The following is an 18,864-nucleotide window of genomic DNA, read 5'->3' as shown; positions in this document are numbered from 1 at the left end:
ACACCTCATATCACATCACACAAGGGACGAGAGGAAACAGTTGTAGCAGGGTAGACCAACATCGAGTCCAATTGAGTTCTAAAATACCTGGCGCTCATAACACTCAGAGAAACCGCCTCAGGCGGTTTCTTCAGGGGAACCGCCGGCCGCAGACGCCTCGTGGGGTAACCGAAAAGAAATCAAAGGAGGCATCATTAAAGAAGATTATACACCGAAAAGCCGAAACTCGTCAACCCGCTCTTCTCCCTTGCGCAAATGCATAAACATCATGCCCATATCTTAGTTCAGATAAACCATGGCCATAACGGCACCGGCAATCAGAGCCAGGGATGAGGTCATGCGAGCGGCACCGCTCTCAGGGACAGTAGTGGCACTGCCAGTAGCAGCAGCCGAGGTCTCGGCAGCAGTGGTCTCTGATCCTGGCGAGGCATGTTAGCACAGTCCGTCACATATCAAGTCAAGTGTACTCACCCTCGGTAGAGCTGGCCTCACCGGTGGAAGTGGCCTTCTTGGTGGTAGGGATGGGGGTGGTAGCGTTCTTAGTGGCAATGGGAGTGTGGATGGTGGTGTGCTCCTCGGTGGTGGTCTTCTCCTTGGTGGTGATAGAAACGGGCTTGGAAACAGTGGTGAGAGTGGTGGCCGAGGTGGTAGCGGGGGCAGAAGTCTCCTCAGCAGAGGTGGTCTCCTCAGCAGAGGTCTCAGCGGCGGAGGTCTCGGCCTCAGTCTTGGAGGGGAGGGTTCCGGTGCCCTGGTAAGAGAACTGTCCGCTGTAGTTGATGGTACCGTCCTCGTTGTTCTTAATCTTGAAGTTGTAGGTGTCGGAGGGCAGGTTGCCGGGGGTGAAGGTGAAAGAGTCGCCCTCAGCAGTGGCTGTTTGCTTGTTAGGGACGCTCTCGCACAAGCTGATTTCATGAAAACCTACCAGTCAGGACTTCGACGTCCTTGGTGTCGCTGGACTTGCCGTTCTGGAGGATGATGGTGCAGCCACCCTCACAGCCGGAGTACTTGATGGTGAAGGGCTTGCCCTCCTGGACGTCCCACTTGCTGTTGAGGAAAGCAGGGGTAGCCATGGCCACGGAGGCGAAGGCAGCAATGGTAGCGAAAGTGTACTTCATTTTGAAGGTTGGGTGGTGTGTGGTTTGAAAGAGTGACTAAAATTACTGTCGCGGATGTCAGTAAATAGTCGTGTTTGGATGTCTGATAATGAGCAAAGGGCGAGTGAAGCTGTTAAATAGTGTTGCCGTTGTTGTTGCTATGGTGTTGACAATCATGTGGGGTTTGGCTGTGTTTGGTTTGAGTTTGGAAGAAGTGATTCAGGCACCCGACACTTTTGACGTTGCTCGGCGACTGATCCGTGGCAGCAGCTGTTCCCCAGTGGCAACTCGCAATGGAATGAACGTTGAAGTTTCGACTGGTTGGCGGTTGACTTCCATCGTGAACGGGTGTGTGCCGATTGCCAGTGTCGGGCCGGTGCCAGAGATGTGCAGGTGCAAGCAAGGGAAGGGCAGATCCGACTATGAAAGGAAGTCTCAAGACTATCGACTTACATTAGGTAGATAGGAACAACGAGGTTGTAGTTGACGAAGGGCGACGTTGATGGAGAACAAGAGAGAAGGGATCGGAAAGGAAGGGGAGGGAGAGATATTATAAAGGGCAACGGAACAGCGGCAATGGATCATAGAGCACTCATCCATCAAAGGGGGGACAGACAGATTGGTGGCCCCCGGCAAGGAAAGACAGTGGGAGTCACTTTCCTTCTGGTTGGGGTGTGTGATGTGTGAGGCGTGCAAAAAGGCGTCTGTGGAGGTGGACGACGATGGTTCTTCCCCCCTTCCTTCCTTCGCTTGGGATCTCTGGCTTGCCGTTTGCAACTTCCTTGTCCTGGCCCGGCCGAACTTGCCAATGGCCGTCGCTCGGCTCATGCCACACCTGCCTACCTGGGTAGGGAGGCAACTGGCCAATGCTTCAGTGCAGCATCCTTGGCCAGCTCACTTTCGCTAGAAACCCTTTCATCATCACATTCCTCCAACAGGCCGGCCAGCCACGGACCCCCGAGCCCCCGAACCAGAACGGACGATATCAAACCCTTGCTGGGGAAATTAGTGAGCCCCAGTCTAGCATGCCTGCGCTATGCCTATTCTGGATCAAGCTCCAAGCTTGCTGCGGGCGCGGTCCAGGGACACCCCAGCCGCAGGACCAGCTAACGACCTGTAGAGTTGCTGTGCCTGGCAGCCAAAAAGTGGCACGCGCCCGGCCAGAGGGCCCACGACATCCGACACCACCCACAGGCTGCGCAGAGCATGTAGCCTTTCCCTTGATTCTCGATCCATCAGAACTGGAGTCGTCTCCCTGAACCAACTCTTGGCCTTCGGTGGTTTCCTTTAATGCTACTATACTTTCCTGGGGGCGAACGGGCCTGCCGCGACGTTATTGGATCAAGTCTTGATTCTGGCCTACGAGCGGTGGCCAAATGCCCTGTCCACTCTCGCTCTCCGCGGCCAAGTGATCTCTGGTCATCTCCAGCCTTACTCGCCCACTGCACTGTTCATGGTGGTACGTCCCTTTAGCCGCGCCTCTCCGGCGGAGATCGGAGCTGGTATTCCTGCCCGGCTAGCCGTTGTTCTGCAGCCTGGTTCTGGGCTACCGGTACATGTACATCACCAGCAATGGTAGGCGCTGCAGGCCTTTCAACAAGCCGACGCTAGCGAGGCCTTTGTTGTTGTGTCTTGGTTTGGGCACGTTAGCCGATGACTTCCGTTTCTTGGGTTGAGACGGTAGCAAACATGCAGGACGAGCTGTTGTCTCTCTTACACCTCACTCACCCCTTGCCGATGCCCACATTGCACGTTTCTCCGATAAAGAATGGGGGAGCACAGGATCAGCACCCATGCCCATGTCGCCAACGTCCTGGACAGATGACTTTCGGGAAAATCTCAGCGTTGTCGCCTGCAATCACTGAGAGATTGTTACTCATGGGCGGTCTGGATGCTTGCCGCTTTAGAATGTGATCTCGTTAGCGCACCGACCTTTCCTCTTCGGGCCACACTTTAATGACCTCGCCCCCTTGGCCTTTCGATAGCTCCAATGGCGAGCTTGCGCAGCCTCTCTTCCCTGCAATCCACTTGACCGGATCTTGCCATGACTCTCATGTTTCTTGGAAGCGTTGATGAAAGGGGCGTTGTTCAAGTTGCCGGTCTCTTCGAATCATATCCCCCAGGGTAGCTCAGGAGCTTGCCAATTCAGCGCCTACAGCGTCTCCATCCTTCTCGGTCAACACAACAAGCGCTCAACAGCTCCCGGGTGGGTGCGTCTAGCTGCGAATTAGGTTGGATGGTTGTGCCTCGATGGTGCGGGGTGGCTGCGTTGCTTGGGCTGAAAATCGAACAACGAGGGCAACGAGGGCAACGACAACAGGCAAAAGACAACACAGCATGCAGACGCCAGTCAGTCTGTTCCATGCAAGATCTTTACATGCTGACCGGCTCCCTCTCTGGCATTGGCGGATCGACAGGAGCGGGCTTGCCCTACGCATCCATTATTTCATCCTGCTTCTTAGCCCATACCCGACTTGAAGAACTCTGCAATGCCGAGAGCCTCGAGATGGAGGGGCAAAGACAGCATACGCAATGGCCTACGTACGATGCATTCTTTTGGTCGAACTGGTTCGAGATGGATAATTAGCCGGACTGATGGTCGCCCTTCTTCCCCAGCCTTTGCCATGCCATCGATCAATGGATGGTGACGCATGCCGTCAGTCTGGTTCCAAAACCGCCTCGCCGCCTCTAGCGGCCCTTTGGTGCTGTTTCTGGGTCGGCATGTTTACTGTTTTGTTCATTCTTCCCATCGTCACGCAATGCTTGGTGGCGGAGCATGATTGATGGATGGTCGGAAAGCAGCGAGTGATGGTGTCCAAGGTGTTCGGCGACCTCTTCTTTGAGTCAAAGCCGATGGCCTCGAAGTCGTGGATAGCCAATGGGTCGACGTCAATGGTGGTATTCGCAGCCCCCAAAAGAGTTTGCTTATCCACACTTGAGCAGTTTATGAAGACCGATTCCAATAGCACAAGGCAGCTATGCATCGCCCACCGCGGCTGATGGCCTTATACACACAGCATCGGCTACGCCACGCCGCAGGCTCACAGACGGACACCAGGCCGACGGCCGGCAGCTACTGCTGCTACTGCTAGGACTATTGAGCCGACTGCATCGCCTCGGTGGTGCGTCTCATCAGCGTCGCAGGCAGGGCCTTGGCTGCCACCCAACGGTCAAGCAAATCCGGGCAAGGCGAAGGCGCGATTCTCAGACAGGTTCTACACCGTTGGGCAGATCCTCCTCTCAGCATGTCTCGCCCTTCTCCGTATGGATCTATGGATACCCTGGCAGTGAAGAGCCTAGACTGAAGAAGTGAAGAAAAAAAGTAAACCAAATCGAACCGAACGAAGCACGAGACTCGACGATCCAACGTGTGGTCCGGGATTCGAGTCTTGAAGCGCACCGGAGCAAGGAGCAAATCATGAGCAAGCAGCTCGGGAACCCCAACTTTTTCTTCTCGCCCTGGCCTAGAGACCGCATTAGCGTCCACGCCTGGCCCTTGTTCCTCCTTTGCTCATCTCCACTCTTTGCAGTGTCTCTACCCACTGGCCGGCCAGCTCTCGTTGGGCTGCATCAGCGACGCAATCTCCCTCAGCCCCGCCCGCATGCAACGACGTGCATTGCCGCTTCGTGGAATGATGGGTCCTTCTGAGAGCTAGACCTGGGTAGAAAGCATACAGTCCCTGGTTGGCTCAAGAGTCGTTGCTCTTGGACAAGGTTTTGCATGCTGGTCAACTCTCTCTCGATGGCCCGTCTGCCATCCCATCATCTCCCCAGACCTATTTCTCCAAAACGCCGGGCTGCCGGCTGGGCGCTCGGCGTTGTTGGTTATCGGCGACTGGGCCTCTTCCTGGCCTGACCGCGATAATATCCTTATTAATGCCTCCTGCCGTGGCATTGGACAATGGCGACAACGGTTACGTCCACATGATGTACCTACGTACCTCTGGACCAAGGCTTCGGCACTTGATCCGTCATGCAGCAGTTGAAGCTATCCAGCTCACCCTAGCTCTATTTGAACATCACCTTGAAATGCCTCGCCGATGGAGCGTCATGACTGTGTCGATCCAGGTCCTTTGATCTCCCTCTCATAGCAGCTATACAGCCGGGTAATCTCCAAGTGTCTATCAATGATGGCATTGTTGGTTCTGTTCTGTTTGCGGCCATCAACCCCAGCCTTTCCCTCCCCTCACACTCTCACCCCTCGTCTCACCCTCAAACCTGCCTGGCTCTCCTCTCCTCTTTTGACGCCTCCGTCATCCGTCACTCATGCCGCATGCATCATCTCGAGTCTGCCATAGTCAGCCACCGCTGCTACCCTACCGAGATGTAACTTTTGTTTCATGCAATTGTTCTCGTGTTTCACGGCGCTTCCAAAAGTCAAAGGACCTGGCCTACAACACAGACACCACATGGCCATCCGTCGTCTTCCTGCCTCGGCCTCGTCCTCCTCGACTCTCGTGACTCTCGTGACTCCCCAGCCACGTCCAATTTTAGTCCGGGCTTCCAAACTTGCCGTTCCAAGATTTAAGATTTCGATCTGATCCCAAAATTAGGATAGACCTTCGGGTGATTGTTGGTTGGCTTGGGTTAGTCGATGCCGCCGCCGCCAAAAGTCAATGCCATCTGGTGGCGCGTCACCATCACTCATGACCATGACTAGTCCGTCCATGTCAACAAACACCACCTCCTTTTCACCATGTCCGTTCACTCATTTCGAGAGAAATTGCCATTGTCCTTTTTCAATTAAAAATGTGCTCTTGTACCCTATGTAAAGGTAACGAGCTATTGCTGTTTTGCCAAGTACGTACATACGCAAAGTATATCTCTCATCATCAGAAGCGATTGGTCGCCCATTACCGGGCCCTTTTGTCCGTAGGCGTAGGCTTGGGAGACTCGCCTCCTCTTCAACCATGACACCAATATTAGCTCTTCTCTTCCACCCCATCATTGTGTGTGCCCTCGTATAGCCGTCTTTATCCACTCTCGACAGGTCGTGATCAAAGTGACTCCAACAACATCCTGCCACTGAGCGAGCCAACTGGCACCTACAACATGGCCCTCCAGGCCTGCCTCCTCTCCACTCAGTGCTCCAGAAGACGCAAGCTGCCCTGGACGACGACGTTCTCGAGGATGGAACCGGGGGGGATGTCGATGGTGCTGCCCTCTGTTGCGACGATGATGACGGTGCCCTTGAGTGTCACGCCGCGGCCGAGGTTGACGGCACCAGTGATGGTGAGGTGATCCAGCTCCAGCACCTTAGGGATGGAGGGGATTCGCTTCTGGAAGTCCGAGACCTTCTTGAAGTCGCCACCCAGCTTGATCAGGGGGGCGTCACCGAAGCGGGCCGCGCTCATCTGAAGCTGGCCGTGCTTGAGGGTGTAGAGGTCCGACTTGACCAGCATCAGGTCAGAGCAGGTCTTGACGGGCAAGAATCGTCTACGGGGCACGTTGACACCGTGGGCGTTGTTGAAGTGGCGGATGGCAGCACCGACGGCCGTCTCGAGCTGGATGATGGAAATGTCCGACTCGCCCTTCTTGTCGCCGGGGATGGTCTTGCCGTTGGGGATGATCTCCATCTCGAGCTCGTCGTTCTCCACAACACGCTTGATGGCCTTGAGGTTGAGCCAGATGTTGTTGGTGTTGAAGTACCTGAACTTCTTGATCGACTTGAACTCGTTGACGTGCTCCTTGGGGACCTGGGCAATTTCCAGCAGGCGGACCGAGCCCTCGTAATCGATGATAGTACCACCCTTGACATCGGCCTTGGTCTTGTTGGTCAGCTCCATAATGTACTCGGCGTTGGTCTCCATCATGTGCTGGAGAATGCGGAGATCGACGACGGCGCCCAGGTTGTCCACGTTGGACAGGAAGATGATCTCGATGCCCCGCTCCAGGAGCTTGTCGAGGATGCCCGAGTTGTACAGAGACTCGAAGACGTCACCGTGGCCAGGGGGGTACCACTCGTTGATGGAGGCATCAAAGTTCTTGGGGACGGGGAGCAGAGAGTCCTTGTAGATTCGGGGGTACCGGGACTGGTTGAAGGTGAGGATATCCACGTTATGGCCCTCGTACTTCTTGATGATGGCGGCGGTGTCGTCGTTGGTGTTGAACGAGTTCATCAGGATAAAAGGCACGTTGACGTCGTAGGTGCGGTTAAGGAACTCGATCTGTCGCACGGAAAGGTCGAGGAAGGACATGCCGTCACGGACCTCGATGACCGACTTGGGACCAACGCAACCCATCGAGGTACCGAGACCACCATTGAGCTTGAGGACGGCCAGCTTGTTCAGGAACTGGACCGACTCGGTGTTGGCAAGGTCCTCGTAGTCGACGACCTGGCCCTGGGCGGGGGGAGCAATGCGGTCCCAGTCACTATGCGATCATCAGCAACCAGCCTGGATATACGTTTCGTTGGAGGTGAGGCATACACAGCGTTGCCCTTGGCCTTGTCGTTAAGGTATCGTCGGAAGAGGGCGAAGAAGTTGTCCATCTCGGTATCGAACAGCTGCGAAGCACGGTCAGCACATGTTGGTGAAGCCATGGTCACCGCTCGCAACTTGCCTTCTTCTGCTCGGGGTCCTTGACGGTCTCGGCGAGGTTGGTCAGAGCATTTCGCATCTGAGCGGCAGCGACGTTGGTCGAGGTGTTCTCGAAAGCCTGAGGCATAGTGTGTTAGTTGATTCTGAGACTCGCGTTGATTTCGGTTGGTTGCGTGGGAATTGGTGTTTCGAGGGTGGGCGGATAAGGGGTGGAGAGGGAAGCTCGCGATCATGAGCAGCGAGGGCAGTGAATCGTTGTCCCATCATTTTCGGCTTTTGCAGAGTAGCTTTAAAGTCGAGAGAGTGACAGAACGGCGATTCCACCGTGTGCGGTTGTGAACGACGTTTGGTGACTGGAGCTCCAGGGGGCGCATGGACAACCAGGCCTTATCATCGCCAAAGCAACGGCTCAAGATGTTGGCCTTGTCACTGGTTCCCCCCTGAATTGAATCGTAGGGCCTTTCTTGAAGGATTCGCAGAACTGAGGGATCTGGAGGGCAATGAAGGACTCACCATGTGACTGCGCGTCTTGCCATGACGGCGCTCAAAGAGCTGATCATCACTGCCAGCGTGAGGCTTCAGGTGGGTAGGCAGCGCGCTCTTGATTGCACTGGCCATTGTGACGGTTACGAGGGATACAGGAGGAAATGGAGCAAAACAAGCTGTCAGGCTTCGAAGGGATCAAAAATGTGAAGAGCAAAAAGGGCTCAAAAAAAGAGGATGAGGATGGAGGATGTCGAGTTCAAGTTTGGGTCAGGAATGACGGAAGGTAAAGGAGGGAGGAGAATGGATTGGATGCGGGGCGGTGATGCCCGTAGCTCAGCAGCCAGCAGAACTGGAAGGTGTTGGTGGGGGTGGCGAGGCCGAGAGTCGACAAAAAAAAGATGAGCGACTGAAAAAAAAGCGCGGTTCAAAGTGTGACAGTAACAGTGACGTTTATCTCGGCGGATAGTCTCCTGTCTCTTGCTCCTTTTGTCCAAAGGCAGGTTACGTTGGGGAGAGAGGCAACCTTTTGGGCGACAGGTCAAGTTATGATGGATTCGGCAATGGTCTAGTAGCTCTGGGGCGTTAGCTGTTGAGCTGGCATGCGGTGGTGTTGTGCTATTTTGTCTTTGTTGACGTCGGGGGCTTGGCAATTGCAATGTCTCATCATGATATGCCTACGATTGAGGGAATGGAGGCTTTTTTTTTCTGTTTCTGCTCACCTTGTTGGACGCTGTCAGGCTTGGAGGGATAGGGGAGAGGCTATGATTTGTGTCACGGAGAGGGAGACGAGGGAGATATAAATATAAACAAAACACCGGGTAGGCTCAGGCAACTGGGAATGGGGGCATGTCCTGTTTCTCCTTTTTTCCAGTATTAGCTGGACATGGACATCGTATCTGGGATCTCGTCGTAATGATTAATTTCTGGTCTTGCCTTGGACATGGGGAGCAACCCCACCACTTGCACCAGCGATCTCCCTCGGTGGCGTGCCAACCAACCAGGGGAATCCCCCCTCTAGAGGAAGTTCGGGATGAAGGCCGTGAACGAGTCTCTGAGCCGAGGAGGAGATGCACGACGTGGACGGAACGGAAACGGGAGAGAGGTTGTGGTGGATATCATGATGGGCGGCGAACCACTCAAGCCAGTATCGACGATGCTGTTACTCTACTGCATGTGGCTGCAGTTGGATCCAATGCAGCAGATACCGGTATCCATCGCCATCATGATATCCGATCCATTGCTGACTAGACCTTGTTGGTGGCGGCCTCTACTCGAGGCGAACAAAACCGCTCACCTACTATTGCCGGTGGGCGAAATCTCGCTCCCAGGCCGACTACTACGTAGTACGCCACTCACCAACGAAACGAAATCTGCTTGTAGTATTCCCAACGAACGAACGAGCTTGTTAAGCTGTTCCATTCTTAGTACAGTACAGGTGTCATGAAGTCCCGCCTTTCCATGTCCACCTAAATTAAGGCCCAAGCTTCCCAGGCCCCAGGTCAAAGCTCCCATCGCCAGGCATGCCAGGCGGCTCTTGGGCCCATATCTTGGGGGTTGTCATTGGCCGGGTAAAGCAAACGAGCAGCAATCCAGTCTGTCTGGGCCCCGGCGAAATGAAGTGAAGCACAGAGAGTGGATAGCTGGAGGCATGCGAGTGAGTGAGTGAGCGGACGAACTCGACGACTTGTCTAGGTAGCTAACGTTAGTGCCATCTCCCGGTCGATCTCCCTGCGAACCAGTTGCCGTTGTCTTTCTCTACCATGTGAAGGAGACAAGGCCAGGGATAGATACACTCTCGCCTGAGTGAGGCTGTGACAATTAATCACTTGGGCAACATCGGTCTCGTTCATATCGCCTCGAGACACGGACCGGAACTCTCTCGGAGGGCGGTCGGTTGGCCTGGACGACAACCATCCCATCTCTAAGCGCCTCTCCCGTTCCGTTCCGCTGCGGCAAAAGATCTCTTTTTCTTTCTCTGTATGGCTCGCAGGTGCGCGCTTTCATGCCTTTCGCCACGTGGGCCCGGCATTGGACACAAGCCGAACTGTCATGTCACATCATGGATGTTGGCCGACGTGCATAACCGATTTGAGTTGTTTTGACAAAGGAAGGGAAGCATTCGCTCACTCACTCACTCATAGGGTGGCAATGGCAAGGCAAAGGCCATAAAAAGCAACCTGGTAGAGCCAAGACTCTCCCCAGCCTGTTATCGCCTGCAACACAACCTCCACTGCCCATGAGCCGGGCCTGGGACCCGCCAGTGCATCATCATCCACCAATCGAAGCTGGCAAGCATAGGTTTCAACGACGCTGCCTCCAAAGTGGAAACTTGATGCCATCACTACAAACATGTTACAACTCTGTGCAACCCCTTCTAGGTGTTTTCCAAGTTTTTGCTTCCCATATATCTGCCACGATGACGAGAAATACAGAGCGCTTGGCTACGTTCATGTCATCTGCAGCCCTGTGGAGAAGAGAAGAGCCGGCCGCCCGTCATGTGGGAAAACGGTCCGTTTTCTCCCCCACGTAAAACGGTTATTCGGCTTCGAGAGCTTCACGCCTCGTCATCGCAGGCAGACGCCATCATCAAGAAAAAACATCGTATGCTCACCGACTTGCGAACGGGCCATCGCCGTCTAGAATCCTCTGACTCGATATCTTCGCCCCTGGGACCGCCGGCCGGCTTATTGCAACTGACGGGGTGCTATCCCTTCGCACCTCAGAGATAATAAATCCTTCCGGTGCCCAAATCTCACCGTAACTTGAATCCTTTAAACTCATCCCTTTGTTTATCTTGTAAGGCACGACAATGGGCAGCGCAGAGACTCTTCAGTACTGGAACTACAACATCCCCGAGGACGAGAGGACGGATCAGTGTCCCGACTTTCTCCAGAACCTCTCAGCCAAGGACGTCGGCATCCTCTCGACCCCAGACTCCGAATTCCACATCCTCTCCTGGGACGAGGTCCGCCAGATCGTCCAGTCCAACCGTCTCGAGGTCTTCAAGCGCGTGCCCTCTGCCCTGCGCCGCTACAAGGCCTTTGTCTTCTACCTCAAGAAGAAGCACGGCAGCGTCGCAAACTTCATCCTCAACCAGCGGCTAGGCTGGTCTGCCCCTGTGGCGCCGCGCGGCGCACCCTTTGAGTTTGAGGACGACTACAAGATCCTCCACAACGATGCGCCATACGGAATAGACCCCAGGATCGTCCACCTCGTCGTGTGGACAAAGTTTGACCTCGTCGAGGATCCTGCCACGGGGGACCTGGCCGACGGGGCGAGGCAGGAGATTGATGACTTTGTGACGACGACGTTTCGGGCAAATGTCCCTAATGAACATGTGATAGACTCGGATCTAACCTTCGTAATGAATGAATACTGACGAGAACAGGTCATGTGGTTCAAGAATTGGCGGGCTTTGCAGTCTGTGAATGCTGTCAAGCACTTTCACGTCATGCTGTTTGATCCAGATCCCGACTTCATCCGCGCCGTCACAAAGGGAGACGTTCCTCGTTGCGGTTTGAAGATGGAATAGATGGAAAGACACGGGGGGGGTTCAGGCGTGGATTTGCGAATTCGTCTCATTTTCGTGTACCATGGTTGAGTTTCAGGGGCGTATTGGAGAATCACATATCTAGCAGTGTACACAAGTCTTTTTTTTGTTCAAATCTCATATCTCTCTTTTTCAATTAGATTGCATTTTCCTAGATCTTTTCTTCTGTCTCGACTTATTCCGTTTTAACCTCAGTCTGGGTCTCGTCAATCTTGACATCCTCCGTCTTGACTGTCAACTCGACACAGGCCGCATCAGCAAGGGGCACGGCAGTAGGCTTCTCCAGTCCAATACGAATGATCGCTCCATAAAACTCCTCACGCTTAGATCGCAGCTGCTTAGCAATGTGCACCGAGAGGTCTGCTGCCAGAGCCTCCAGTGTTTCATACGACGACGCGATCATGGCCTATAAACTGTAAGCTTGCGTCCGTTCGCTCTGACATCGGTATACTCACATCGACCACCACACTCTCGAGGACAGCATAGTCATCGTACATGGTCTCATACTCGTCTATCCGTACATTCGCTATGACGACTTGCTTGGCGGTGCGCTCGTTGCTGTTGACACCGATGAGTGTCGGAACGCGAAGACCTTCCAGGCCGAGCTCCAGGCTCCGCGTTGTGAGCGACGAGTTGCTGAAGAGGGCAGATCCAGAGAGACGAATCGCACTCCCCATTAGGGACGCCTTGGGGAGAACGAGTGAGATGGTCAGTCGGCGAATGAAGGTGATATCTAGGAACGACTTCGATTCGCTTGTCGAGGGCCCTCTGAGGCCGTTGTAGCGGAACCCAGTGAGATCGATCCAGAGCTCATTCAGGACATCGCTCAGTGACAACCCCGACTTGGGAAGACGACCCAGGGTGCTTAGGATAGCCTTGCTGAGCAGACCATAATGCACCGTGTCCGAGGCGACCTTGTCATCGGCAGACGACGTCCCGAAGGGCTGGGTGAGCGAGACTTCGGCTGATACCAGGAGAGGCTGCTGCTTGGCCCCGCGACCCCAGGCGTCCTTGGGACCTTGAATGGTTGTCTGGAGGTTTCGCACGCGGACGACGGCGACGGGGTCTCCCTCGTCATTCGAGAGTCGTCTGAATGACACGATGGGGGCTTCTCCGGCCATGGTGGATAGTGGTTGATGGGTCGGCTTTTGTTGGTTTGGCTTGGATAAATGTGCCTGTGACGTTGAGATTTTCGCTAGTCCTCTCCGTGTTGTGTGAGTCTCCTGCTTTGTCGACCAGTCTTTTCTTGGATCTGATCAAGTTGTCGAGAGTTGATGTCACTGAAGACTTTGGAGAGAGTGAGGCTAAAATGAGAGTCAATGGCGGGGCAAAGGCAATCCACTGTCACCATACAACCGTCCATTTCAAAATCAGGAAAGCTTGTCACACCAAGTAATATAACAATAGTACATTCTCGTCAAACCACAGACAAGATTTTGATCATACCCGCACAAAATTCGTATAATTTTCTATCAGTGCTTGTTGACGATTAAGTTATTCACCCACCTATTCCTCACCAAGACCACTAGTAAAGTCGCCTACCCTAGACCAATATCGAGACGTCCTGGATGGATGCAAAACTCAAACCAGGGAAGTATCAAGAAATCTGGTCGGAGGAGGATCTATTACTGTTCCACGCTGCTGGCTAATAATTTGAGGTGTTCCTTTGATACGAAGCAACTGGTTTGCTCAAACTGTGTCATATATGCTGTTCACATTTGGCTCAGGACACCAGTAACTAGGATTTTGAAGACTTGAGCTTGGTAGCATTTTTAATGAATCTGTTTCCACAAACATAACCTCGAGTGTTCAATGTTAATGAACCATCCAATATGCAACATCTTAATCCTCCGCGACCCGACCCGTGAGAGTTTGTCGACGATAGATTACTATGTACTCCCCGAGCCCAGATATCCCAAGACACCCGGCCGCATCCTTCCCGCAAAGGAACACACAGGGTTGCATTTTTTCACACCTCAGACCAGGCCGTACACTCCTCGTCCTGGCACGAGCGTCTTGCAAGGACCAATGCGCTCGGGCATCTTGTCGTATGAGGAAACACCTGTTTCTCCCTCCCTATCTCTTGGGCTCTGAGTCGTTTCTGGAACACGTCTACTGCACCGTGTGATCGACCTTCTCTGTGCGGTTTAACGCGACCGCGTGGGGGGATCCCCTCAAAAAAGACGCGCACGATTCGGTTCCAGTTGGTCGGGCTCCTGGTAACCACACGGAAGTCGAGCCTACAGACGCGGTTCAACTGAAAGCCAAACCAGGAAAAACCCGCCGTCTCAGGCTGGTTGCCCGGGGGTCCGCGGGAACCAGACACGGCATCTCTGGACGAGAGATTCGGATGGCAGGCTGGAGTTGAGATGATACTCGGTTGCCCAACCTATAGCCTCCATTTCCATAACGGGCCGTTCAACAAGCTGAGCTCGTTCCGCCAAGACCTGAAGATGCCAAGATAGGGCATGGTCGCGACCAAAAGGTGAAACCCAACTCCAACCGACTGCCAAGCCAAGACATGGGTTCACTGACAACAGATCTTGTCCCTGCCTCGAAACGGGAGACGATGGCACCATCCAAGTGCAACATCAAGCGCAACATCAGGCCCCATCTCGAACTGTTGATAAACTTCGACCTCAAAGCCTAAACCCCAAGACTGCTTGCTATCCTGAGGCCTGAGGCCTGAACGACGCGGCTGCAGCAACGTAGTAGTTCCGCACTCTCTCGTCCCGACATCCGTAATTTGCGACTGCTAAAATGCAGCCTAGTGGCGTTGACTATGATCGGAACAGAGAAATAACGGCTTCAACTGCTTCCTTGCTGTCAATACACGAGCAAGCCTCTTTCGTCCACATACGGCAACACTAGCCCCAGCCTCATCGGAGCAGTGTGCCTGCAACTCCGATGCCTTGCGACGCAACCCGCAACAGTGAAGCACAACGTCGCTCTGGAAGAGGGGCATCTTGAAACCTGGCATGGGTATACCCAGGCAGCCTTCTCCTTTAGGTTTGCCTGTCAGTGCTGTGCTCTGAGTTCCGCTGCCCCCCCCCTCGGACGGAGCCTGCCTTGGCCTCGCAAGCCCCCCCTGGAGCTGGACCTCAACGGCGATCTTAAGCCTGGCCTCAAGCACTCCAGGTTTACTAGATGATGCTTGAAGCCAAAAATGGTTGTGAATTCTCAAGCGATCTAGCTCAAACGCTCCCGGCGTTGAAACCAAATCCAGCTAGCCTCCCGGACGACCCATGGGTCTCATCAACTCCAACCCCACGACTAGGTATGCGGGACGTGCCTGAGTCGGTAACCACCCAAACCGTTCTTGGCCTTGGTGATGTTGTGCGTGGAGTCTGGGGACCGTGCCACACGTCGCGTCTTCTAGAGAACAGTAGGTTCGGTGGTTCTAGTGATTGAACCTGTGTCCGTTGTTTCAGTCCTTTGAATCACTTCGCGGCAATGACATCCGTGCCCTTACTGACACCCAAACTTCGTCATCCAATCCTCTGTTTTGCCCTGTATAAGTCCTAGCTTTCCGCAACTCGGCGCAGAGTAGAGGCCCGGCGCAGAACCGATCAAGTTGACCGCTCAGAAGACCCCTGTCGCGCCCAGACAGGCGCCGCAGAGTATCATGCAGGTTCTTTACCCGTCGTGCATGTCAAGAATGTCCAATTTTGCGCTCTTGTCGGCTGAATTGAGTGCCACTAAGCAGGTGAAATTTGCTCCAACAGCACGCCAAGAGACCTTGGGGACCTTTCCGATTATCGCAACGTTTTTACCCACCACAGCCTTGTGCTTATGAGTTGTGGATCTCTTGCCAAGGGGCAATGTAACGGTCAAGTCTTTCATGTCCAAATCGACATCGCTTCCGAGCAGCGGCGGGAGAGTCAAGGGCTGAAGGCCGGGGTTTGCATAGAGGCTAGTGATGTCCCATGTTCGTCAAAGTTTCCCGACAGTTGGATCATACCACCATTGGTGGCATTGGTAGGTCCGCCCTCGCCTCTCCGAGACCAAGGCCGTCTTTGATTCTCAGCCGTTTCGGGCATTACCATAGGGGACTATTGGCGACGAAAGAACGCCCTTGAAAGCAACTTTGCGCTTTATGTAAGTGAGGGTTGCTCGACATGCTATGCTGCCCTGTGCTGTTCTCTCATGTAAGGTCAAACTCCCTGCATCGCGAGCTCTTGGCGTCACTCCAGCTCAGGAATTGGAACTTGTTCCACCACACAACAAACTTGGCACTAACAACCGGGACAGGGTTGAGGCTTGAAGGCTTCAGCACTACTGGTAAGCTTCTGGAAGGGAGATGAATGGAAATGGACAAAGCGCCACACGGCCGTAAAGGGCATGTGAGCCGTGACTATGTCAAAGTCTCGGTCACCGGCGCAGGCTTTTTCGATGCAGGGCGTTTCGGAAAGAGATCAAACCCCGCCATAAATCAGTGAGTCCGGAATTGTTGAGGCATCTTGCTGTGCTGATGACCGACACTTGTCGGCCTCACATGCTGTCTTTTCTAATTATTCTGACGATCGAAGTGCCGAATGGGTGTAAGAGAGGCAAGCTAAAAGGGAGAATGCGGGGAAGATGATGGATGGAGGGTGTTAATCAAAGTCTGCAGAAATGATGCTGGCTCTCCATCAACAACCATCGGAGCCTCCCGGGCCCTTTTGTCCGCCGGACTCAGACAGCCCAAGAATAGATGTGGACTCTGGCGAGGGTCTGATAAGCGGGCCGACAACGAGTTGGTGCAACAGCCGTCTCTCGCTCGGATCCTCAGGAGGTTTGTCGACGAGCAGTATAGAGAATGGGAGTTTCATCTGGTCCTCTTACGCGTACAAAGACAGCGGGATGTGTCTCGCTCGGCCGAGTTGTTAGTGCACATGGCTAGCCGTTTGGCTTCTCCCGCATGTGTCTTGGGGATGTCACAAGAAAGGACCGAAGGGACAGAAAAAGAAAGATGACACACCACCAACTTCTCCAAGTTGCAGCGGAAGTGGCTGACAGTTGACCGGGGAGTGACATGACAGACCTCTGGCCCATGCCGGCCGGGGAATGCCAGGTACCTGCATCAAGAGTGTGGCACACCAACTTGCCGTTGTCGGTCAATCAACTCCTTTGTTTTTGTTGGGATGGTCGACTTCGACCTGCTCAATTTCTCGCTTTCGATTTCAGGTGCAGATGCGACATACCAGCTTGGAGTCTCCTCCATGTGAAGGATGTTGAGGAGAAGATGGCCTGATGTGATGTGATCATCATATGTAAGCTTGCATCGGGTTGGACAAAAGGAACAATACGACCAGAACGGCAACTCGGCGGCCTTCGATCACCAACCACTGGAGATCTGCAACCTGGGCCCTGGTCTGATATACTGCAGGGAAAACTTTTTGGCAGGTGGTGACTTTCAGGCATTGAAGTGAGCTCTGTTGAAAATTCCCGCCTCTCCGGGTGCGTTATGCAGCTTATATCGACGAGTCCATGCCTATAGTCAATAATAGGCGTGCTTTGTCTGTTTTGCATTTGCCAGTCAGCTATTATTGATGCAGGCACGCGAGATTGCCATTGCAGTGGAAATGGCATCTCTCGCTGTGACTGGGCCTGACAAAGTCGACGATTGTGGGGAGACTCGAGAGTCAAATTCCAAGAGGCAAATCAGAAGCCAAGTCGGGGTATCGCGAGAGGACAGAAGACTTGGTTCCTGAGTGGCAAAGGCCAGATGCAGGCTCAATGACATGCCCATGTGAACAAGGGGCTTCTGCGAGTCACAACCAACAGACAGAAGCGGCGACAAGAGGATCAATGAACATGAGCATGGGCGAGACGGGAGTGACAAGGAGTGATAGGGTGTGATGGACAAGGGTGCGTCGTGTCTAGTGGAGAAAATCAGCGGGGAGGGGAGAAGGGCCGAGAGGCCAGTCATAGCGCGAGGACGGCTTGTGTCTCGTCTGAGTGCTTTTTGGGCGACGGCTCAAGAGCACTGTGAGCGAGGTTACTGGCTGCAGTCTGTCGAATAGATCTTAACCTCTCGCAATGGCTTGAGACCAACACAAGATGATCAGCCTTAACAGGCGTTGATATTGATGCTCCAGAACCAGCCACATAACCCAATTCCAGCGACTGGGTGATGAGAAGCGGATGAGCGGGAGCGTTAGGGAAGTCTAATGTGCTTGAAAGGCAGCGCACCAACAGGAACGCCTCGTTCGATGGTGGATGGTGACGGGTACGATATCGGCATTGCTTGAGATGGTGATGGGGTATTGTGATGGACAATCTAGTCAGCACGAGATCATCATCGTCCCATAGGGGAACATGTCCGGTTGAGGCACATGTACGCACACGCGTGCTTGAATTGACAAATGAAGCATTGGGATGGGAAAGATAGAGATCCTTGAATGCTTACCGTGGGCCATCAGAAACAAATTGTGGGCGCGATGATGGCCTTGAACTGGAAGGAGGCCTGGTCCCGTGACACTTGGACATGCTCGTCATGCCCCGCTTAGATGCGACAATGCGACTCACTCAACCCAGCTCCCTCTTCCACGGGCAGACAGGCAGGCAGGCAGTAAGAAGCAAGTCGATTCGGCCAGGGCGACGTATCGCACGACGTATCCGTCCTGGTTTCCAGAAATACTCACTATGGTGGCGGCGCCTCTCGTTGGTTCCCGCCCATTAAGCTTCGCAGATTCAACGGCTGCACGGAACTCCGCCCCTCTGCAGAACCATCAACCTGGAGCCCAGCACGGCTGAGGGACCGACCGGATGCCCTGAGACGCGCAGAACGGCACCCGGATGGGGCCCTCCTCGAGCGTTCACCGTTTCGATGGTGGGCGAGCAACGTGGCCCCGAGAACTGCGTACGGTATCTACGTCGACAGTGGTGGTGATGACGATGACGTCTCTGGAATGACGACTTTATCGATAGAAAATCCACCTTCCTTCAATGACAAGGCGCCCAAGAGCATCGAACAAGGACCCTTGATAATGGCGCAGTGAGGCCTCGAGAAACGCCGCCCCGCAAAACAGCCACCACCAAAGCACGCCTAACCCATGATCAAACCGGCGGGACCGAGTATAGGTACGAGCGCCTCTTGACGAAATCTTTTCGAGTCCCAACCTGCGAACTATAGCCGAGACCGCACAGTTACTCGTCATCCAAGACCCAACCAAGGCTCGCAGCAGACTCTTTTTCGCATAACGTATCTCAA

The 18,864-nt window shown here is 54.0% G+C and overlaps 4 protein-coding genes across 4 annotated transcripts; 1 reads left to right on the top strand and 3 right to left on the bottom strand.

The window, feature by feature from the left end:
* Positions 1-279: 279 nt before the first annotated feature.
* NCS57_00097100 (GPI-anchored domain-containing protein) lies at positions 280-1,115 on the bottom strand (the record flags this gene model as incomplete). Its single annotated transcript, XM_053051045.1, has 3 exons — positions 280-419; positions 472-870; positions 923-1,115. The coding sequence occupies 3 exons, from the start codon at positions 1,113-1,115 to the stop codon at positions 280-282; spliced, it is 732 nt and encodes a 243-aa protein (XP_052919560.1).
* A 5,060-nt stretch (positions 1,116-6,175) lies between these two features.
* NCS57_00097000 (UTP--glucose-1-phosphate uridylyltransferase) lies at positions 6,176-8,251 on the bottom strand (the record flags this gene model as incomplete). The annotated part of the gene is made up of 4 exons (XM_053051044.1): positions 6,176-7,466; positions 7,523-7,599; positions 7,656-7,751; positions 8,147-8,251. 4 exons carry the CDS (start codon positions 8,249-8,251, stop codon positions 6,176-6,178), a joined length of 1,569 nt encoding a protein of 522 aa, XP_052919559.1.
* Positions 8,252-10,928: 2,677 nt separating this feature from the next.
* Positions 10,929-11,651, top strand: NCS57_00096900 (uncharacterized protein; the record flags this gene model as incomplete). Its single annotated transcript, XM_053051043.1, has 2 exons — positions 10,929-11,456; positions 11,508-11,651. The coding sequence occupies 2 exons, from the start codon at positions 10,929-10,931 to the stop codon at positions 11,649-11,651; spliced, it is 672 nt and encodes a 223-aa protein (XP_052919558.1).
* Positions 11,652-11,844: 193 nt separating this feature from the next.
* NCS57_00096800 (FolB domain-containing protein) lies at positions 11,845-12,790 on the bottom strand (the record flags this gene model as incomplete). Its single annotated transcript, XM_053051042.1, has 2 exons — positions 11,845-12,075; positions 12,125-12,790. 2 exons carry the CDS (start codon positions 12,788-12,790, stop codon positions 11,845-11,847), a joined length of 897 nt encoding a protein of 298 aa, XP_052919557.1.
* Between the last annotated feature and the right edge of the window lie 6,074 nt (positions 12,791-18,864).

The sequence above is a fragment of the Fusarium keratoplasticum genome, chromosome 1 (assembly GCF_025433545.1).
Source record: "Fusarium keratoplasticum isolate Fu6.1 chromosome 1, whole genome shotgun sequence".
NCBI lineage: Eukaryota > Fungi > Ascomycota > Sordariomycetes > Hypocreales > Nectriaceae > Fusarium > Fusarium keratoplasticum.
The sequence above is the reverse complement of the archived record's forward strand: the minus strand, read 5'-3'. Positions and strand labels throughout refer to the sequence as shown.